This window comes from Procambarus clarkii, chromosome 32 (assembly GCF_040958095.1).
Source record: "Procambarus clarkii isolate CNS0578487 chromosome 32, FALCON_Pclarkii_2.0, whole genome shotgun sequence".
Classification (NCBI taxonomy): domain Eukaryota; kingdom Metazoa; phylum Arthropoda; class Malacostraca; order Decapoda; family Cambaridae; genus Procambarus; species Procambarus clarkii.
This window is the reverse complement of record NC_091181.1, coordinates 11,705,756-11,729,465: the sequence shown is the minus strand read 5'-3', so window position 1 is coordinate 11,729,465 and position 23,710 is coordinate 11,705,756. Positions and strand designations below refer to the sequence as shown.

Sequence of the window (23,710 nt, the reverse complement as noted above, 5' to 3'; positions counted from 1 at the left end):
TAATGGTCAGAGTTAGACTCAGTTGCATGTCTGCAAGACATTGCAGATATTGCCAGCATTAATTTCCCTTTGTATCAATGGAATTGAATTAGCGTTAGAGAGCCTGGCAAAGCACTAAGAAGTTCATTGGTATTAACGACCCAAAATTCATCGAACGAACCAGTGATTAGACTTACTTTCAGTGGAGGATAATACCTCAGTAGTTGAGGATAATACCTCAGTAGTTGAGGACAATACCTCAGTAGTTGAGGATGATGCCTCAGTAGTTGAGGATGATGCCTCAGTAGTTGAAGATAATGCCTCAGTAGTTGAGGATAATACCTCAGTAGTTGAGGATAATACCTCAGTAGTTGAGGATAATACCTCAGTAGTTGAGGACAATACCTCAGTAGTTGAGGATGATGCCTCAGTAGTTGAAGATAATGCCTCAGTAGTTGAGGATAATACCTCAGTAGTTGAGGATAATACCTCAGTAGTTGAGGATGATGCCTCAGTAGTTGAGGATGATGCCTCAGTAGTTGAGGATAATTCCTCAGTAGTTGAGGATAATACCTCAGTAGTTGAGGATGATGCCTCAGTAGTTGAGGATAATGCCTCAGTAGTTGAGGATGATGCCTCAGTAGTTGAGGATAATACCTCAGTAGTTGAGGATGATGCCTCAGTAGTTGAGGATGATGCCTCAGTAGTTGAGGATAATACCTCAGTAGTTGAGGATAATACCTCAGTAGTTGAGGATGATGCCTCAGTAGTTGAGGATAATGCCTCAGTAGTTGAGGATGATGCCTCAGTAGTTGAGGATGATGCCTCAGTAGTTGAGGATAATGCCTCAGTAGTTGAGGATAATACCTCAGTAGTTGAGGATAATACCTCAGTAGTTGAGGATGATGCCTCAGTAGTTGATGATAAGGCCTCAGTAGTTGAGGATAATGCCTCAGTAGTTGAGGATAATACCTCAGTAGTTCAAGATGATGCCTCAGTAGTTGAGGATAATGCCTCAGTAGTTGAGGATAATACCTCAGTAGTTGAGGATAATGACTCAGTAGTTGAGGATAATACCTCAGTAGTTGAGGATAATACCTCAGTAGTTGAAGATGATGCCTCAGTAGTTGAGGATAATACCTCAGTAGTTGAAGATTATGCCTCAGTAGTTGAGGATAATAACCTCAGTAGTTGAGGATAATGCCTCAGTAGTTGAGGCTAATACCTCAGTAGTTGAGGCTAATACCTCAGTAGTTGAAGATGATGCCTCAGTAGTGGAGGATAATTCCTCAACAGTACTAGACAATGGCAAATGAAAATAAAGCAATCCTGCTAATAATGAAAGCTTTTCATGTTGAGAACTTGTATTAGCTCTTGGTTTTTGCCTTTGTCTTGCTCTCATTATATCACCAATGACAGGTGTGTTTACAACAAGGCATCGCAGGCCAATACACCCACCATGGGCTTATTGGTTTTAAATATGAGGGAAGCATTTCTTGGTATGAATCATTTATTTAAATCATTAGAAGACGTCTGGCTACAGTTAAGTTTCTACCCGATTGGAAATCCAAATGTGATGATTTGATGGTTATCTTGAGGTTATCTTGAGATGATTTCGGGGCTTTTAGTGTCCCCGCGGTCCGGTCTTCGACCAGGCCTCCACCTCCAGGTGGAGACTAACACCCAGGTACCTATTTACTGCTAGGTATCAGGGGCATAGGGTGAAAGAAATTCTGCCCATTGTTTCTCGCCGGCGCCTGGGATCGAACCCAGGACCACAGGATCACAAGTTCAGCGTGCTGTCCGCTCGGCCGACCGGCTCCCATAGTTAAAAGTTAAAAGTTAATGGTAGCTAAAAAGCTAACCTTTAATCCTTGTACTGGTGTTAAACAGATAGTCTGGCACTACCTGTTAAACATCAATTAGTACCAGACAACATTGGCAGATATTTATGTCCTGTTCAGTGTATTTGTAGGTAGTGGAGCCTCCACTTTGAAGGAAATCCATTAGAGCAACAAGATAAGCACGAATGTGATGAGATCCTTTTGAGGGCAAGACGGATTATCTGGAAGATGATTCCTAAAAAAACATTTTCTAGGACGTCTGGAACTTGGAGAGTGACAAGTATCAGTTTAATATGTTGCACTCAGTGTGCCTTGCATACCAATCCAAGGAACTGGTGTAGCTGGTAGAGAGAGAGTACTTACTGTACTGGATGACAAAACACTTGCCACATATACACTTGTATTTAATATTAGTGGGGCAACAAGACAGTCACTGCAATACCGAGGTGGTTGAGTATCATGCCAGCTGTTGAGGTGAAGTCTCTTGAAAGTTATTTTCGTGTTCTGATACTCAGAGAATGTAACATTCTTCCATTCTGGGATTTGCAATCCCCATGGCGAATAAAAACACACGCACCTGGTATTTCGTGAACACTTTGGCCTCTGTTTGTATTTTGCCTTGAGAGGATTTACTAGACGCCCATCCTTAACTGAAGCCTCTGTTCACCCAGCAGTGAATGGGTACCTGGTTGTTAAACGATTTAACGGGTCGTATTCCGCGTAAAATTAGGATTAAGGACTTGCCCAAAACGCTACGCGTGCTAGTGGTTGTACAAGAATGTAAGAACTCTTTTATATATAAATAAATACAAATAAATAAAATAAAACATGGCTACATATATTTTCAGTCATAGGAATGTGTCACATAATATATTATGTAAGGACTTTCCACCATGCCTACGACCAAGCAACTAGCATTAAGCAAGAAAGAGAAAGTTGGACAGACTTCATTTTCTCGGACTGTCAGAAAATTTTTGAAACAGTACCCCATAAGAGGCTGTTGCATAGCTCGGAGAAACAAGCTGGAGTAAGTGGTATGGTGTTCTGATGGATAGGGAGAGTACCTAAACCACAGGAAGCAGAGAGTTACTGTTAGGGGTGAGACCTCAGACTGGCGTGATGTCACCAGTGGAGTCCCGCATGGTTCTGTACTCGGCCCTATTTTCTGTCTGATATACCAACCCATCCTCCTGTTTAGAAAGTACCTATTGTGACAATGGTCAATAGTCACGAATTTTTACTCACTTAGCTCTTAGATAGTTGTATACTTACTACTAAGGATTTTTTTATTAAAAATGAAGCTAAAAACAACTTAAATATTCTTAGGTCTAGTATAGCACAAATATGTACTATATTAGGCCTCGGATATCGTATTTCTGAGGCCTAGGAAGGTTAAGTTAGGTTAGTTTAATTTGTCTTTGCAAAACAAGTGTCGTAATTTTCCGACACTAAATACTAACTCCGAGCATACTAACCAATTGCTGTTATGTTAGGCAAATATTAACACTAACTAACCCTGAATAGCATAGTGAATCATTCAAATAAAATTCAGATTTCATTGTTTCTCTTAGAAAATGGGATGCTTTGCCACATCACCCGATATTTATTAAATCTTAAAAACTATCTGCCAGATGACTATATGATAAAAAAAACACCTCCTCGCATCTCATAGAATATTTACAAACAAAATATTAATAAATGTCTCTCCTGACGAAATAAAACTCGAACCATTTTGGATGCCTCCAAGCAGAGAGGGAGGAGGGAGGAGACTTGCACTAGCGCCGCCGTTAAGTAGACTTGGCCGTGAGACACATTCTACCAATTATCGAAATCCAAGAGTTATTTGGAGTGAAGCTGCAAAGTGACCTCACCAGTTGTTGGGAAGTACATTGTTTTTATTTTGACCTCTTATTAAATATTTCAGGCCTGATAACATTAGTTAATGTCGATACAGTTAAGAGATGCAAAAAGTACCTGAAACAGGAAAGCTGCTTCTCCCATTTATACCATAATATCCAGTGGCATGTCATATCTGTAATAAGGTTGTTGTGGCATCCTTTATGATGTACTATTCCGGCAAGTAACCGGTGACAACTAAAGGCATTGACAACAAATTACTTGGTTCAACACGGAGCTCGCCCTAACGTCATTATTGCTAGACCACGAGGCGATGCGGCTTAATTGATCAGGACATGTTCATGACTTGTTGACCAGGCTGCAGTCTACATAACAGCTAAGCTCTGATCTATATTATAATTAACTTAGTTTGAAATAGTAGACTTACCGTTAGTAATGAATTTGAGCCAATCGATTAATTTTGAGTAGCCTATTACAAACCACCCCCCCCCCCCAGGTTGTAAAGGGAGGTTCTTAGCATGCCAACTATGAACATACAATCCCCTTTAATTACAAAATAAATAAATAATAAATAAACTAGAAATATTTAAATTAATAAATATTTAATAACTCATTAAATAAATAAATAAATTCCTGCTAGGAGATTTTCCCCACAACGAGTAAAAAATAGTTTTCCGGTCTGTCCAACTCAGTAGTGCCGATTTCTATTTTCTAATTTCGTTTAACATCGGTATATATATCCGACAGTCCTCATCGTTACTATAAGTACTACCAAAACAGGAGAATGGGCTGGATATATGTGAATGATCTTCCAGAAGGTATTGAATCATTCCCCTCAATGTTTGTTGATGATGCTAAAATTATGATAAGGATTAAGACAGGACGACACCTAGAGGCTCAGGATGACCTGGACAGACTGAAGGAATGGCCTAACAAATTGCTACTAAACTAAACTCTACTACTACTAAACTCCAACATTAAAAGAGTTTAACTCGAGCGAATGCAAAGTGATGAACACAGGCGTAAGGAGCAGGAGGCCAAACACAAGAGAGCTGGGAGAGGAAATCCTTCAGGTGTTAGGAAGAGAGAAAGATCTGGGCATTGATGTCATACCAGACCTATCCCCTCAGGCCCACATCAAAAGGATAACATCAACGGCGTATGCATGGCTGGCAAACATAAGAACTACCTCCAGAAACTTGTGTAAGGAATCATTCAGAACCTTATATACCCCATATGTCTGACCAACAGTGTATTTTTCGACTCCAGCCTGGAGTCCACATCTAGTCAAACACGAAACGAAGTTAGAAAATGTTCAGAAGTATGCTACCAGGCAAGTTCCCGAGCTGTGAGAAATAAGTTACGAGGAAAGATTACTGGAACTAAACCTCATGACACTAGAATAGATAGGAGAGACATGATCACTATCTATAAAATTCTCAGAGGAATTGACTGGATAGATAAAGATAAACAATTTAACACCGGTGGTATGCAAACAAGGGGACACAGGTAGAAACTGAGTACCCAAATAAGCCACAATGACGTTAGAACAAACTTTTTCATGGTCAGACCAGCTTAACAGATAGAATTTATTAGGCAGTGTTGTAGTGGAAGCAGACGACATACACAGTTTCAAACATAGTTATGATTGAACTAGAGAAGCAAAGGAATCTGTACACCAGTTGATTAACAGTTGAGAGGCAGGGCCAAAGAGCCAAAGCTCAACCCCGCCCCCTCAAGCACAGCCAGGTGCGTACAACTAGTTGAGTACAGTTCCCTAACTATTGGTTAAAGTGAAGGTAAGTCCTCTGAGTTACTTAGGTGTTGTTATAATACTTCATTGCTGAGCTCATTGTGTGCAGCAGAAGAGGCGGTAAAGAGAGACAACAAGTATTTAGGAGAATTTGCATATTCTGAGTTTTACAAATCTGAGAGGAAGAACAGCTTGATTCGTTTGATAATTAAATAGAAAAATGTGTAAATAAATTTTTGCAGTGATCTCTTAATTCCCCACCACAAAACTTATTATTCCAACCCGTATTAACGCGAGCAACACTTAAACTTTAAATATTGACTCCGGGTGTGTAGGTGCTGATGTTGTTGATGAAACAACTTGCACTAGGCAGAAATCATCCAGGAGCTGTGTATAACTGTGAGTCATCACTTCTCTGCTTTCGCGAAATCTTTGACGGAGAACATGATATGATGAATTTTGTAAACACGTTCTCGGCTCGGTTGTCTGTGATGGAGCTACAGGTCTCTACTTCTATAAATGAACTCTAGATTTAACTCCTCGTCATGGCTCACTATTATTAGTATTTATTTGCTATCCAAGATAATCCAGTGGATATATTTACAATTCAATCGAAGACAGTTAGTCCTTGGATATATTTACAATTCAGTCAAAGACATTCAGTCGTCTGGATATATTTACAGTTGTATGATTGTTCTCTCCATGACAGCAGCAACACACTGGGAAGTGCTGGTGTACCGCAGATGTCTGTACTGCAACTCCGGGGAGGCCAGCATCCAGCTGCTCCACAAAGTGACCTCGAACTCTAACATGCTTCCCCGTAAAGATCTCTTCCATGGTAAGCTGTTAACATCCCAAACTATATAATGCTCCGGACTTAAAATTAAGTTCTCAGTGTTGCATTTCGTGGAGGCTGAGAATGCTTCACTAATGCATCAAACCGACAATTTAATAATTCAGTAATGCCTCATATAGAGCTTCAAATGGTTGAATGAAGCTTCACGTTTACCTTCCAGTGCTTCACTGGTGATCAAGACCAGCGGTCGCCAACCTTACAAACGTCACGGACCACTAAATTCTTAATTTTAAATCCTGTGGATCAATAATATGATTTTTTTTGTAAAGATAAATACATTTGTGAAAGAGTGAAGAAAGAACCTCGATTTTATTAATATGAAATGTACCTATTTAATATAACACAAATTATAAATCCGTATTTAATTGAAACAAAATTATAAGTGCTTATTTTATCGTAACAATTATTCTTTAACGGATGTTTAATTGTAACAAAATTTTTAAAGTTAGTTTAATTACTACAAAATAGTTGAAGCTTATTTAAGTACAGTATTACACACATTAGTGTGATATTTGTTCCTGGTTGTTTGAAAGACGTTTATGGATTATTGGCTTAATGATGTTACTGCAAGATGGACAGCCGTATTTATTTCAAGCCGAGACAGGTACCAGGGGTTAATTTCTGTGACAGATGAAAATGTCTTTTGCACAAATATGTTGTTGAAAAATGAATCAAAATTTCCATTGCTTTGTCACTCAGCAATGAATATTCACCTTTTATGGAGAGCCAAATTTGAGATCTTGATAAAGATGATTGGATTTTAGCTTTGAGACTGTCGTCGGATGATATATTGATGAGTCTTTCTCTTACATTCACGCTTAAATTGTTATCTTTAATGTTCGATGCAAATGGATCTATTATTCACATATTGCCATTTCTGGGATATTTTTTCTTTGAGTAATAAAGAGCAAAAGATTCAGGCACTCCCTGAATCGTAACTCTTACTCTTGTTAGCGAATGAGAGTGCAGCACAGTGTCAGTAGCTATGGAACCACTGACTTAAGAGATGGAAGCCGTTAGGCGAGCATGACAACGAGAATCAGTTAGGAGGAGATATTCACTCTCCTGAGCAACTGCACACCTACGATGCTTCAGTTGAGTACCTGTTTTCTCGGGTATGCTTCTGCGATAAGGATCTGACAAACTTACGCTAGCAAGTCGTCTGTCGACAAAATTAACATTATCTTTTTGAAGGCAGAAGTCATGACCTTGTCGATAAATGCTACACAAGGGTATGACGTGGTCCTTGATACTAATTTTCCAACAATGGGGAATTACGCTTGTGTAGCGTAATGAAGTACACCTACCTACCAAATCGTGACGATCCCTTTACGGTTTACAACAACCCACCAACTATGAAATACGAGACCAGCCTCACAGAACAAGGAGGATGTCACTACAGCAAAAAGTCAGGCGGTACATCCACAACAGGAATTACCCTCAGCCCAGAATACTTAGTAACCTACCACGTGAGGAGGACGATGAATGGGAACCTCCTGATCCTTTATACACCTAACAAGAACGAGCTATGAACTAACAAGTCAACATCAGTCACCAATACCTCTACCAACCAGGACAATTTCACTGTATACATCACCTACAAGATCCTAAACCAACAATACATATACAAGTCACCACAGCACTGCTCTACGGATGCAGCACCAAGACTAGAACTCTGTCCTCGCATGGCAACTTCTCTCCTCCTGTTGTGCAACAGCTACAGCTTTCTGTTACTGGCAGCCAGCAATCATTCAATCATTTATAAAAAAAAAATCATCATCACCATCATTTATGACCACAGCCTTGCCCCTTATTAATACACATATCAACTCATATCACTTCATAATCACTCCCCAAGCCAAAGTGGTTAGGCCACTACCCTGTCCATCCCACTCTCCTCCCAACCTCCTAATCCTCCTTCATGTTTTCCTTAATCCTATCCGTGCCTCTTCCATCCCTGCTTGCCAGCTCTTTGGACATTTTCGCTTTGGGGAAACAATGCAATATCTTTATTAATCATAGTGTACAAACCAAAGAAAATGTGACCAGGAAAAAGGATACTGTCAACAACTAGGCATGTTATAGATATCGTGATGTCCTTTAACTTGAGTGGGAGGTTAATTTCCCGCTAACTTATACTTTATTTCCTGAGACACCATTCAAACAAGGTATGGGTGACTTTCTTACTGGAACAGGCTCCTTACTTGCAATATCGGAGCTGAAGGCTGACATTATTGATCTTTGCACCTGAGTCGAAAAAGACTTTTAAAACTCTACCATGGACAATAGCAGATACGAGAGGACCATCACTTGAAACTGTACAGTTTACTACTTGTGACTTATGGTGCCTAGGTTGTTTGTGTCTGGTTTGGGTCAAATTCACTGTGTTTCTGTCAACATCTACAACTGGTCTAGTATTAGTGTCCTCCTCTGTCAAGTGTTCAAATCTATTTTGGGTAGCTACTGAGTACACAGGGAAGGCACTAGGACTGGCTAACTTGAATTGGTTAGAGGTTGGCTTTGGGAGTTTCCCAACGACGTGGAGTGAACATTCTGAGCTCCAGCATTCTGTCACCGAATATTATAATTTGACCGAATAGTATAGCTGAGCTGATTATTGTAGTTTTTGCGAGTTCTGATAATGTTTTGGACGCTGTGCGCCTCGCCAAGACTGACCATGGGAGCTATGAGGTGGGGATGTCCTTTGCTGAGCTCTACAATCTGCACTGTGGTGACCAACTTGTTTATGGTACTTAAAATATGGGAGCCTATAGTTATTAGAATGACGAGGAGACCAAGACAATTTTCTAGGGGGTGATGATCTAGGTGCGGACCTAGATCATCGCCAGGTGGTTGGTCTTTCCACTATGCCAATATGAGGGAGCGGGTGATCGTGATCTCGAGTATCTCGGTAACTAATGAGGAGGAGAATTTGACTGTTGGCTACGACCATTGATGCGGTTCTGCGACCAAGATCCAGTATGAGTATCAGCGGGGTGGCAACAGTTGGCCACTTGCAACAAGCAAGTTATTTTGGGGAGCTAACTTGTCTGCAGCATTATTCATGGTCTCAAACACTTCACCAATTTCGTGCTATCCTAAATTTTGCTGTTCTAGGATAGGTTTAGTGTGTTCTGGGGCAAAATGCATTAAAGTCCCAAATGCTATCATTTTGGCCATTGCCAGTGGGGTCAGTGTTTTGTTTTCATCCACCCATGATGAACTCAACATAGTAGTCTCTAAGGCATACAAATACTGGTTCAATCGGCTGGTAAACACTTTATAGGACTCACCAGGTTGCATTGTGGCATTAGCAATGTTCTTAACTAATCTGTACGGTTTCTGGTCACCTTTGTTAACGAACCGACGACGGAAAAAACCTTTGAATGTTTCCCATGACTGGAGACTAACAATGGATTTCTCATCTATAACTACACAAGCATCACCTTTAGTGATGCAAATAGACGGGCTAGCGAATGCTAAATAAACACCATCAGAAAGCTTGGAATAGCGAGCTTTGGTCTGCGCTTCAACTATGCTAAACCATGTTTCTAATAAGTGGGATTCACCAGCAAAAAGTGGGATAACCATTTCCTGTGCAGAACACTGGAAATCAGTACTAGCAACTGCTGCAGTTGAGTCAGGAGGAGTTGCAACAGTGGCAGGTGTTGTCAATATTGTGAAATTTATGTTTGATAGTAAATTATAATTAAGCGCAATAGGCATGAAAAATAGAATGCACAAAACTAAAAACAATCAAAATATCAATCGTGGGTCAAGTAAATACATGGCTCAAAAAATAAAAATAAATTTAAATTGTAGTTAGTCAACAGAATAATTGTAAAACAAGCAAAATCGTGAATTAAATTAGCAATCTGGTATGGATAGAACTTGAAATTCGATTTATGTCTTTAATTGAACCAGGCTAAGCACAACAAATTAGATTAGAAAAACTGGAAAGTGTAATTACAATTTTCAAAAAAATAATTCAACATTCAACATGTGGTAATGCAGGAAATATGGTTTTAGCACTAAAACCAACTGGTAAAATCTAGATGCAGGTATATGTGAGTAACAGTTAAATGGTGAACATGCTATGGTAACATACAAATTTCAATACTGGAAACAAACTTTAATGTAAGGCCTGGAGAAATTTAAAAAAATTCTATTGTGCAAGTCCTTAACTGCTCGAAAAACAAGAATTTCTTTCTTCTCTGAACATCAAATTTGCTAATAACACTCTATGAACACAATTAATGCACAATAGGGTTGCTGTTGAAAGCAGAAAATTTTGAAATGACACAGGGAAGCTGTGTGTGAAGTGGGCTATCAACTCCAGTATATAACAAGCCACTGGAAGGTTAATGCATGTGATATGGTGGATATTATTATGTAAATCACTTTTTGACGTTATAACAATGTGTACAAAAATTATCAAATATTGTCATTTAAAACGAAATTAAAGAAGAAATGTATTTCTATATGATAATGTCTTTGCTTGTCTGTTCGTTGTCCCAGGCTAAAGGTCAGACGTTTTGGGCTAGTCTCACCCACAGTTAAAAGCGTAATGTTTTGTGGATTGGGACAAACTTAGGTTCGTTTGGATAGGATTAAGCTAAGCCTGTAACCCAGTACTACCCCCTCTCTTTTCAATGCGATTTTCCTGAAATCTGCAAGAAAATTCCTATGTGTTTTTCATTCAGATTACCACACATTTTCAGGATTTACTGGAAAGCAACGTTCTCTGGTCCATCTAGTAAAACAAGGAGATGCCGAGAAAGGCGCCAAACGAGACGGCAATAATAACATGAGACAGAACAGCTGTTTGTTGCATAGGAAGTATTAAGGCCAATGTTTCTGTTATGGTCATGATCTAGCTCTAATCGCACCAACGAAAGACCATTAAAACATTTGATAGAAATATGTGAAAGATCCCAGGCAGAATACAACAAAACGTTCAATCCGGCAAAGTGTGCTGTATTTGCTTTAAACTCAACAGGAATCGTTTTATCGAGATCCCAATCTAAAATTAATTGGCAGAGAGATTATAGTAAAGTAATCTGAAAAGCATCTAGGAAATATTATATCCTCAAAGTGGATCACTTTTAAATCTCATGAAGTTAGAGACCTTACTGTCAGAACAAATGTCATCATAAGCGAATTTGGTCATCTTGATAACTGGTCAAAAGAAAAATAATGCTACAGTAAACGGCTAAGCTTATATGGGTGTGAACTATAGTGGACCTACAAAATGATTTCCTTGGTAAACTTAATAATGAATGGGGAGAATGTTCTTCACATATCTTGTGTCTATCCTCGCAATCATTTCCATCTCCTACCTGGCCTGATGGCCTGGCCTGATGCCCACACACAAAATTGATAAAATAATTCACAAACGAATGATAAAATTTTGTCTGAAGGGAATCACCCATCCAGTAAACTTTATCATCTCTTTTCTTCAGGCTCTCGCATCACAAGTTAATCCTACTTTTCCAGAGATACTGGAAACTTAAGAATGAATGATATTCATAATGTGATAGCGGGTCTTCAGGACAAAATAACAACTCTTCAGAAGGGAAAGCAGAGAGACTACCAGATGGATAATTGCAACGATTAATGTGTTAATGTCACGGAGAGATGGATTACTGAAAGCATTTTCACTTCAGCTGCAGTCAGATCGATGCTACATGAGCTGCGTGTTTAAAGAGGTGTTAGGTGTTATCCCGAGGTAGACCTGGAGGGGTGTGAGCCACAGGGTAGCCTTGGAGGGGTGTGAGCCACAGGGTAGCCCTGGAGAAGTGTTAGCCCCAGGGTAGCCCTGGAGGGGTGTGGGCCCCCAGTAGCCCCAAAATCTGCAGATGTAGAATGCCGAGGATGCAAGTATATACAACATCATGGGGTTATTTACTTTATATTAGCTCTACTGCTTATCGTCACATCATAATAATTTTGTAATATGAATTATGTCTTTACAATATATCATCTTTGTAATTCTTACCTAAATGTCACTTACTTTATGACTAAAATGTATTTTTTTTTTATTTAGATTGCTATGTTAGGCTAGCCGGCATTGAAATATTTTTCATAAGTTATTACTAATTAAATTACTGATTTTGATAATGAGAATGTCTACATGCTCTGCTGTAACTCTTTTGTAATTACTGTTTGACAGTTATAAATGTACTACCATATTTAAATAAAGTTTCTCATTTGATATGAATTGATCTGACTAGTTGGGATTTTAAGCCCTAAAAAAGCAATGCAGAAATATATGGAATGAATAAGATACCATACTATAGTTTATTTCTTGAAGCATTTGCAATGAAACTTCTAATATTTTTAAGCTTTATGTAACATTGCTTAGGCCTCATTTAGTATATTTTGGTTATCACAATATATAATTGGCATAAATTCACATGAAGGGTTAAAGGGAAGATTTATAAAGGTATCCCCCAGAAATAGGAAACTTTCCACGTGAAAAAATATATTAAAAAGTCAACTAACATTCACAAGAATGATGAAGAGTCAAGAATGACATAACTGAAGTATATAAATGATTAAAAGTGTATGTCAGAGGCCTTATAACAAAAAAAAAAAGGTTACATCAATAGCTTCACAAAACGTGCATTAAACAATGGATATAAATTGCATTAGTTTAGATTAAAAAAAGGTCTGGATAAATGCTGCAGATGCCAATCTTGCATCCATTATCATTATTTCCTTATTTCTGAATCGCTTGCATATATTCAAAGTGTTGCTGTTCAGTACGTTATTTGCTTATATTATGTATATGCTAACAACTGAGGTTCCAGGACAGAGCCCTGAGGCACTCCACAGACAACGGCTTCATATGCTCACTCTTCCCATTTATGATAACTCTCTATTGTATTTGACATATCAAGGCTTTAATCTAACTCTTATGGTAGACTCCTAAACACTCTTTCAGTGTCTTTTGTTAGGCTCAAAATCAAAGGCTCTTGTAAAGTCACGATAAAAACATAGCAATCGACTGTTTAAAAAATACTGGAATACAATGAGGGTAAATTTTCACAAGCGAAACTTAGTAACACCATGGTTTGATGTCTTTATTAAACTGCTATCTGTCCTCTGACAAATTACGTCTGAATTTGGCCGTTTGCCCGTATGGCTGAAAATGGACGTAATATGAAAATGAAAAAAATTGAAAATAAATTTTGGATTTCTTTTTCCAAAACAGTAAGAGTCCTCTGGATGGTTAGGACGGTAGGAAATTTTCCTAAGGTTTCAGAACGTCATGAAAAACGTTTATTGAAAGTTTCATCTCCTAACCTTACCGAGTAAGCGGGAGGATCCAAACAGAAGACGGGACAGTACAACACTTTCGTGAGCCGATTTCATTTCAAATTGGCGACAGTGAGCACACGAGAGAAAAGCGACGTTATTTTTAAGAGGACGGCTTGATGATGTAAACAAATGACAATTACAGTTATCGATTCAAACTGTTTTCTTCCAATAGACTCTAAGCAAATTGGAGGATAGTTCGATGCTCCTTTTAGTTTTTATTAAAAATTGGCACAACATTTGCAACCTTGCAGTATTTGAAAACTGCTAGACTCTAATGAATAATCAAATAAAACTCTTAGCATTCTTTAAGAACAATGGTAATCATTCATTCTGGCTACACAAGTTTATTGGATTATTATTTCCCGTTTAGCAATTTCCTCACTGATGAAAGAAAACAATTCGACTTGTCCTCTATACCATCTACACTTCAGATTGTATATACTCCATACTATTCATAAATCCTCTATACAATAGATGTAGGTGTAGGATGTTATGAACCTTGTCTCCAGTAAGAGATGTTTTGTGTGTAGACAGTTTATGTAGCAATTTGGCTAAAGAGACAAAGGCTATATAGGAAAACAGGCGAGTTTGTATATGTTTCTGGAGGCAGTTGGCTGCTGGGAGGCCGTGGGTCGCTGATATCACTCCGCCCATGAAACTAGTACCGGGAGTCTATATGACTCCCGGTACTTAATTTAACCGTACTCTACTAAGCATATTTATTCCGTTCTAACCGTATTTAAGCCCCATTTAACCGTACTCTAATGCAACCGGTACTCCCGGTTGCATTGGAGTAAGGTTAAATGGGAATATTACAGATTAATCATTAATGATGGAAGATCTGGTATCAAGGGGAGGGTGAGGCGGCAGGCTCGGTGGCCAGTAGAGGAACATGGCGGAGGGGACGGCGTTAACTGACGGTCCTGATGTTAGAGGGTAACACTCACCCGGATATTCAGATAAACTACAATGTTGTATTCATTTAAGTAGAAGGAGAACCTAGAGTATTTGGAGGAACTACTGAGTGGGGGATATATAGAGTCCACGGCTCCTAATATATTAATGTGTGTTTGTTTCAAATGATTTCATGTGTTCTCATTTCACTCCTTAAACCTACGATTACCACACCAAAGTATTTGTGAATGTTAAGACATATTGGTAACTGATAATAATATATAGGGACGAGGATCTATGAAAAATACGGGGAGTTTTCCCTGAATAATTGACCTTGTTATATGAAGTCATGTATTTATATATATCTTTTTTGTCACCCGACCTAGATGTGTCTATGACATCCTTGGGGGATGTCCCCGAGCCTCACCAGCAGGGTGATATCAACCATACCTCCCTTGACCAACACGTGTATCTAATCATATGACCAGAGTACCAGCCCCGGGGCACGGCTACACACATGACAGGATGTTAAGGGCCAGGCCGTGACAGAGTACTAGCCCCGGGGCACGGTCACACACATGACAGGATGTTAAGGGCCAGGCCGTGACAGAGTACTAGCCCCGGGGCACGGTCACACACATGACAGGATGTTAAGGGCCAGGCCGTGACAGAGTACTAGCCCCGGGGCACGGTCACACACATGACAGGATGTTAAGGGCCAGGCCGTGACAGAGTACTAGCCCGGGGGCACGGCTACACACATGACAGGATGTTAAGGGCCAGGCCGTGACAGAGTACTAGCCCGGGGGCACGGCTACACACATGACAGGATGTTAAGGGCCAGGCCGTGACAGAGTACTAGCCCCGGGGCACGGCTACACACATGACAGGATGTTAAGGGCCAGGCCGTGACAGAGTACTAGCCCCGGGGCACGGCTACACACATGACAGGATGTTAAGGGCCAGGCCGTGACAGAGTACTAGCCCCGGGGCACGGCTACACACATGACAGGATGTTAAGGGCCAGGCCGTGACAGAGTACCAGCCCCGGGGCACGGCTACACACATGACAGGATGTTAAGGGCCAGGCCGTGACAGAGTACCAGCCCCGGGGCACGGCTACACACATGACAGAATGTTAAGGGCCAGGCCGTGACAGAGTACTAGCCCCGGGGCACGGCTACACACATGATAGGATGCTAAGGGCCAGGCCGTGACAGAGTACTAGCCCCGGGGCACGGTCACACACATGACAGGATGTTAAGGGCCAGGCCGTGACAGAGTACTAGCCCCGGGGCACGGTCACACACATGGCAGGATGTTAAGGGCCAGGCCGTGACAGAGTACTAGCCCCGGGGCACGGCTACACACATGACAGGATGTTAAGGGCCAGGCCGTGACAGAGTACCAGCCCCGGGGCACGGTCACACACATGATAGGATGTTAAGGGCCAGGCCGTGACAGAGTACCAGCCCCGGGGCACGGTCACACACATGACAGGATGTTAAGGGCCAGGCCGTGACAGAGTACAAGCACCAACAACAAAAGACGTGATACAGGACAATTATGACGTTCTAGTCTAGTAAATATTGAGTAATGGTACTTATTAAGGAGGCTAAGTAGTTTTTTGTCATTAGCGGTTATTTCACCTAACTAAATTTTCAAAGAACAACATTTCTCCTCATTCTCTGTTTGATATAACTGAAAGAACCCGCATCATAGTTTATTCTTGTCTGCTTTGCTATGCATACTTCATACATTCCATTTACTAATAACTACAAATCTCGCATTACCAGAAAACTTTCAAGATCTCATGGGCACCAAGCTGAGAATAGCAACAGCCATGCAGTACTTCCCTTACGTCGACTACGTGAGAGCCAGCGAGACCCCGGGAACTGCTGTGGAGTATATAGATTGCATTGATGCTCGAATCATCCACACTTTTGCTGCCAAACTCAACTTCACGTAATATTTCACTTTTTGTGTCAAATTTGAGAGTGAATAAATTATTAGACCTTTATATATAGTCATTCACACAAACACTCACACGTGCATCCCATGCCACCTCCAATCCCAGACCCACCCAGGCTCCCCCACCCATGATCCTCCCTGCCTTCCCATTTCAGATCCTTTCTTCTCCCCTCACCCCTTAGGACACCAAAGGTAACTGAGACTGAACAGAAGAGAGTCAGCTACTAAGTAATGTACTCAAACATAGATGTGACTACAAACAAAAAAGTGAACTTGGGGAAAGAGCACAAGAGGACATCTTGGATGTGATAGCACTGACTGAAACGAAATTGTCAAATATAACAAATGCGGTGTTTCCCCAGGATAACACTGTAATAAGGAAAAGAGGAAAGGAGATGAAGAGGAAGAGTGGCCCTACTTATAAGAAATTATTGGAGTTTCGAGGAGATGGTTATTCCGGGCTGCAAGGGGTTTAGAGACTACATAACAGGCATCGTGATGATGCGAGGATCAAAAATAGTAGTAGCAGTGATATATATCCTTATATTAAGTGCCAGAAAACCAGACAAGAGTTTGACATTAACAACGTGGCAGTTACTACAATAATTGAAAGGGCAGCCTCTGTCTCATACTGAAACTGATCCTATCTGTTTATCATGGGAAACTTTAACCATGGAAATATAGACTGTGAGAACTAACTGACACATGTGGGTAGTGAGGTGTGGAGACGGTAGCCAGCCCCACGACAGGAAAATATGCCTTGATAGATACAAGGCTAATCAGCCTGTAACTTAAGATGCCCCGAAAAGCTTAAAAGGATCCAAATGACCCCCCCCCCCCACGTCTACAGCAGAACAGAAGTGTCAACCAAAATATATACCTGCTCCCTGCCCACAAAAACAGCGTGGAGTTTACCATGACTAAACCAGGTGGAGGGGGCACATGACCCTACACCAGCGGCCATGGAGGAGGGTGTGAAGGCCTCCGTCCAGGACAGAGGGATGGCTGGGGGCCAGAAGAAAATTGTTCAATGTAATCGCCCGCTCATTGCATCCAGTAAGCCCACTGGCGGAATTGAAAGCAAGAGTGTCCAAGTTTCCACTGGTAAGGGCGAAAGAATAAACAGGCCCCAAACCAGCACAGCAGTAAGTTGTCCTCCTGCGCAACTGGACACCCTCTAGGCAGTGCTTAAGGCGTTGGCCACGGAATTAGTCGAAAGTGTGCTATCGAAACACAGTATGAAGCAAACCACAGAGACTCGGAAGACAATAGGGGATAAGCTCAAGAAATTCGAAAAAACAATATCCTCACTCAAGGGCAGGAAACATTTTCATAAAAACTTGTAGAGTTCGGTACTTCTGAAAGCGATCTTGATGAATTAGTTTTAAGTACACCAAGATCCTCATCTCTAATTTCAACTTTCATGGCGAGTTCATCTGACTCCATGGATACAATGGTAATATCTGCAAGTTCCCACAATCAAGAGGACTAAAGATCCTGCGATGGAATGCACAAATCTGTGCACAAAATTGCTACACTTGCAATGCATAGCAGCAACCAAAGGCATTGTCATCCTGATACTACAGGAGAGCTAGCTTCGAGACGGAATAGAACATAAAATCTTAGGCTATCGAGGCTTCTTCCTTCCATGCATTAACGGGCAATCCAGAAGATTTGCCATCTATGTGAAATGTGACCTGATCTCCACACTCATAACCAGACCACCCGATTGTGGAGCAGGGACAAAGGTAATGGGAGTCACCATTGAGCTAAGACACGACAAACTTGAAGTGTTTAATGTGTACTGGTCTCCACATGCTGAAATGGATCTCTGTGTTATTTGGACACGCGACTACATCAAACACAATACTTTGTGGTGTTTTCAATGCTCATCATCGTTTGGCACTGGGCTCGAACATAACAAATGAGGCCGACACTCACAAACTACATCTACTAGACCAGCTACCAGAAGTCCAAATCCTAAACAAGAATGAACCTACCCACATCCAAGGAGGTAGATTAGACCTTACCAGTAGTGAAATATACGACTACGACCGCGCGCACCAGCTGTCAGGTGGCACTCCCTGGAGTGCCAGCCGACAGCTGGTGCGCAGGTGTGTAGTCGCACAGGTTTTTGGGGGATTTTCGGGAATTTTTGGCGCGTTTCGAACGCGTGTGAGCGTGTTGTGTTTGGGTATGTGGTCATAAAAGAGGGGAGGTCATGTTGTTGGGTGCCAGGTGGTGCGCGAGGTCAACGTCGCAGCGCGGGTGTCTAGTCACATAGGGTTTTTGGGGGATTTCCCGGAAGTTTGGCGCGTGGCGGACTTGAGTGGCGGGCGAGCAGGTGCGGCCCCCCACCCCGCGCGTGTGTCTAGTCAGGAAAGATGGGGGTAGTGTGAGAGTACGTGGTATAGTAAGTGATAGAGTAAGAAAATAGAAGGAAGAGTGAGGAATGAGTAAAAGAATATGTATGTGTGTTTTTGCGTAGCCTTAATCGTGAGTTAGTGTGTAGATGTGAGGAGAAGGCAACACAGTCTGTTATGTTGTTTTGGGTGTGGGTTGGATGGAGTTTCCCCTTCGTCTGGAGAGAGTGCTCTGGGCCATTATGTGGTTAGACAAACCCATTGACTCCCCTACAGGAAGGTCTTAAGTGATGTTTGTAAGAAATGCATGGAAAAGACACGGGGCTGCACCTGGCTTTTTCTGTGTTCGGGTCAAGAAAGAGAGAAGTCACTCTCGTTGTGAGACTGCAGCGGGCCATTATGTGGTTAGACAAACCATTAACGTCCCCTACAGGAAGAGCTAAGTGTGTGTGTGTGTGTGTGTGAGGATGAGGGCAAAGTCTCCTGCAGGAGGGGAGTGTACCATTACCTAAAGCGTTTTTCAATGTCGCGACGGGGTAAGCGTACTGGTCGCAGGTTGGAGCCTGACTGCTTTTTCCGTGTTCGGGTCAAGAAAGAGAGAAGTCACTCTCGTTGTGAGACTGCAGCGGGCCATTATGTGGTTAGACAAACCATTAACGTCCCCTACAGGAAGAGCTAAGTGTGTGTGTGAGGATGAGGGCAAAGTCTCCTGCAGGAGGGGAGTGTACCATTACCTAAAGCGTTTTTCAATGTCGCGACGGGGTAAGCGTACTGGTCGCAGGTTGGAGCCTGACTGGTCATCTTTCCAACTAGTCTGGGTATTTCTCCTACGACACCGGAAGTGGTGGGACACCCATTACCATTGCGTTTCGCCAGGGTCTGCGACTCTCTCTCTCTCTATCTGTCTCTGTCTCCCTGTCTCTCTCTCTATCTGTCTCAGTCTCTCTGTCTCCATGTCTCTCTCTCTCTCTCTCTCTCTCTCTCTCTCTCTCTCTCTCTCTCTCTCTCTCTCTCTCTCTCTCTCTCTCTCTCTCTCTCCAGATCATTTAATAGTTGGGGAAAGTAACATCATTTTCCTTTCTCCTGCTGCCGCTGTTCACATATCTTTCTTCATTTCACTTAGACTGACAACGCATCAGAGGATGATCACCATGTCAATTTTCAAGCCCGCCTTCACTCTCACCCTTACATCCTTGTAAGGTAACACGACCAATATGCTAACTTCGTTCTTTACCCAATATCATTAATGTAACGTGGAGAATATACCAACTTCATTCGTTCTTTGCCCAAATAACATTTTAAGAGTAACGATCTGTCTCTCTGTCTGTCTCTGTCTCTGTCCCTGCTCGCTCAGTCTCTCTCTCTCTCTCTCTCTCTCTCTCTCACTCGCTCTCTCTCACTTTCTCTAAAGTCCACCACACGACCCTTCACTTAGTAAACTCAGTCAAAGTCAGTAGGTTAGCGTTTACTAAAAGAGAGAAACATTCCATATCGTCACGAAGACGCGATCTCTACCTACAAATTGTTTATGTTAACTGTGATCATTGAAATGTATGCATGTTTACTCAATCTCCATCACCTCTCCGTCCTACATCCATCCATTACAGCCGTGCGGGGCTATCTTGTCAAGGTCTCACCTTCGTGACGGATTGAGGTGTACTGAGATAGTCAATGTAAAGGGATGACCCTTTACCCTCCCCCCGTCCACCCCCACTTACCCTTACCCCTACCACCCCCTCCATGGCCGAACCATCACTGCCCCCTTCCCAGACCGGATGTTCAACTAAGCTTTAGTATCACCATTCTTTGCTGAAATAGCATTTTTTTAAAGATTATCCAGTCATAAGCTGGTCTTCAGTCTTATTATTATAACAAATCTTAATTTGATGTAAACACAACTGCGTGGGATATACATAGCACTCAGTGGACTCTCTCTCTCGCTCTCTCTCTCTCTCTCTCTCTCTCTCTCTCTCTCTCTCTCTCTCTCTCTCTCTCTCTCTCTCTCTCTGCAGATCATTTAATAGTTGGGGAAAGTAACATCATTTCCTTTCTCCTGCTGCCGCTGTTCACGTATCTTTCTCCATTTCACTTAGACTAATGGCAATTTTCGAGACCCATCGCTCACACCCTTATAACCTTGTAAGGTAACACGACCAACATGATGACAGCATTCTTTGCTCAAATATCATTAATGTAACGTGGACAATATACTAACTTCGTTCTTTGCCCAAATAACATTTTAAGAGTAACGAGCAACTTTCCGTCGATGTCTGAATAATGAAATGTAAAACCATGTTTAGCCATTACTGTACATCCAAACAATAAAATATTTTTTTGTTCCACACATACAAATTCCAAGCAAGTAAGCGTATATACGATAATATGGAAAAACACAGCCTTGATACTATTATTAAATTGACTTGTTCATTATCCCTGAGTTCAAGGCTGTCTCTCTTAAGACCTACATCATCCAATGTAAACACCAATCGATGAGAATAAGACCGGTGAGTCGATAGTGAAATAGCTCTGGGTTAAGTCTGTTTTTCAGTTCTTGTAACACTGTCAATGTAGCGTAATGGGAAACCAGTCTTTCTACTGCCTACATAAATAGCGTTTGAAAATGTATGCAAGTCTAGACAAACTCCTATAGCCCTTACATTCTAACAAATAAAATATTAGCACATGATTGCATCGCATTATATCATCATTAAGTAACGTGGAGATCAACTTTCTGGCTGTTGTCCGAATATCATTATTGAAATGTGAACTCCATTTAGCCAAACACTATATCTCCATTACATCTCATAGCTTATGAATATTGCCGTATACCAGTTTTAACCCTCTATAACACAATGTAACATAACTTTCTACAGACCAAATATCGTTTTTAAATGAAAGTATGACTTAGTCCTTATTCATTACATCTCTCACCATATAAAATATTGGCGTCTACCCCTTTTAGCCCTCTGTAACACAATGTAACGCAACGTAACGTAACGCAAATCAACTTTTGCAGACCAAAATGTCACTTTGAAACGGAAAGTGAGGGATTAGTCCTTATTCATTACATCTCTCACCATATAAAATATTGACCTCGACCCCTTTTAGCCCTCTGTAACACAATGTAACGCAACGTAACGTAACGCAAACAACTTTTTGCAGTCCAAAATGTCATTTTGAAACGGAAAGTGAGGGTTAGACCATCTCCATTACATCTCTTACCATATAAATAATTGATAGCTACCCCTTTTAGCCCTCTGTAACACAATGTAACACAACGTAACATATCGCAAATCGACTTTTGCAGTCCAAAATGTCATTTTTAAATGAAAGTATGACTTAGTCCATCTTCATTACATCTCTCACCATATAAAATATTGGCGTCTACCCCTTTTAGCCCTCTGTAACACAATGTAACGCAACGTCGCGTAACGCAAATCAACTTTTTGCAGTCCAAAAGGTCATTTTGAAACGGAAAGTGAGGGTTAGCCCATCTCCATTACATCTCTACCATATAATTAATTGTTGACTACCCCTTTTAGCCCTCTGTAACACAATGTAACACACCGTAACGTATCGCAAATCAACTTTTTGCAGTCCAAAATGTCATTTTTTAAATGAAAGTATGACTTAGCACATCTCTTACCATATAATATTGACCTCTACCAGTTTTAGCCCAATAACACAATGTAACGTAACGCAATCAACTTTTACAGCCCAAAATGACATTTTTAAATAAAGTAGGACTTAGTCCATCTCCATTACATCTCCTTCCATAAGAATATTACGGTCTACCAGTTTTAGCCCTCTGTAACACAATGTAACGTAACGGGGAAAATCATCTTTGTCGGATGAGCAATAACATTATTGAAAATGACATCCGTGTTTAGCCATTACATCCAAACACACAAGAAAAATATTACCGCTTTTCTTGAGAAACTTATATGTGGAGATCATATCTCCAGAGTCCACACAATAAGCCACACATCACACATCTTCTGTTTTCAAATCGCAGCTCGCATCTAATTTAATGTTATTTTTTTTTTTGCAGAAACTATGTTTTTGAGATTATGCTCAATGTCGGCAATTACTATTCGTATCATCAAACTCCTTTCAGTCAACAAATTCTCATTTCATATCGCGTGTGTAGATTAGAGAGAGAAGGCAAACATAGCGTGCAGCTAGTCAAAACTTATCATAACAGATATGATTTCACAGAGTTTTTCAACCCTTGCCAGTTTTTTTTCAACGTTGTCTCTTCACTCGTGCTAAGTGAGTCAGACAAAAATGTGACATTTCATTTCATTATTAGCCATGCAATATGCTATTAGCTAGGTAGTCAAAACATATAACAAGCGTTATTTCACAGGAATTTTTTCTAGCAAATATGCTTCCTTTAAACAGTTCAACACATCAAACACCAGCAGTCTGCGAAATTCCCTTTAGTCAATAATCATCCTTTACAGTATTTCTTGACTAAAATAGCACTCCAAAACATAAGTGGTCATTTTTATTCTCACTGTCGCACTTATAGTCAATAATTTGTTTCGCAGAGTGACAAGTTATGCATAGTGACGAGATTTCATGGTGTGCATAGTTTAAGAGAGTTCACACTGTATTAATTACGGTCATGGATATCTTATGTTATGTTTATGAAGACCATCTCTTCTTATTTTTTTATCATTTTCACGCCCCACAGCTTTACAGTCTTCTCATATTCTTTTTCAAATAAAGTTTGTTTACTGTTTTCCAGTAGATCGGCCTCACATTACATATATTAATCAATTTTCAAATTCAGTTCAGTTTCTTTTCAATATCGCAGCTTTGTTGCCCCCACAGCCCGTATCTAGTTCAAGACCTCTTATTATCA

At 40.8% G+C, this 23,710-nt stretch overlaps 1 protein-coding gene across 1 annotated transcript in view; it reads left to right on the top strand.

The window, feature by feature from the left end:
• The window catches only part of LOC123759552 (uncharacterized), a 171,262-nt gene that overhangs the window by 84,296 nt on the left and 63,256 nt on the right, over nucleotides 1-23,710 (top strand). Inside the window, exons 5-6 of the mRNA XM_069334781.1 lie at nucleotides 6,143-6,271; nucleotides 16,303-16,471. Of these exons, the coding sequence (XP_069190882.1) occupies nucleotides 6,143-6,271; nucleotides 16,303-16,471 (298 nt within the window). The remainder of the gene's footprint in view (nucleotides 1-6,142; nucleotides 6,272-16,302; nucleotides 16,472-23,710) is intronic.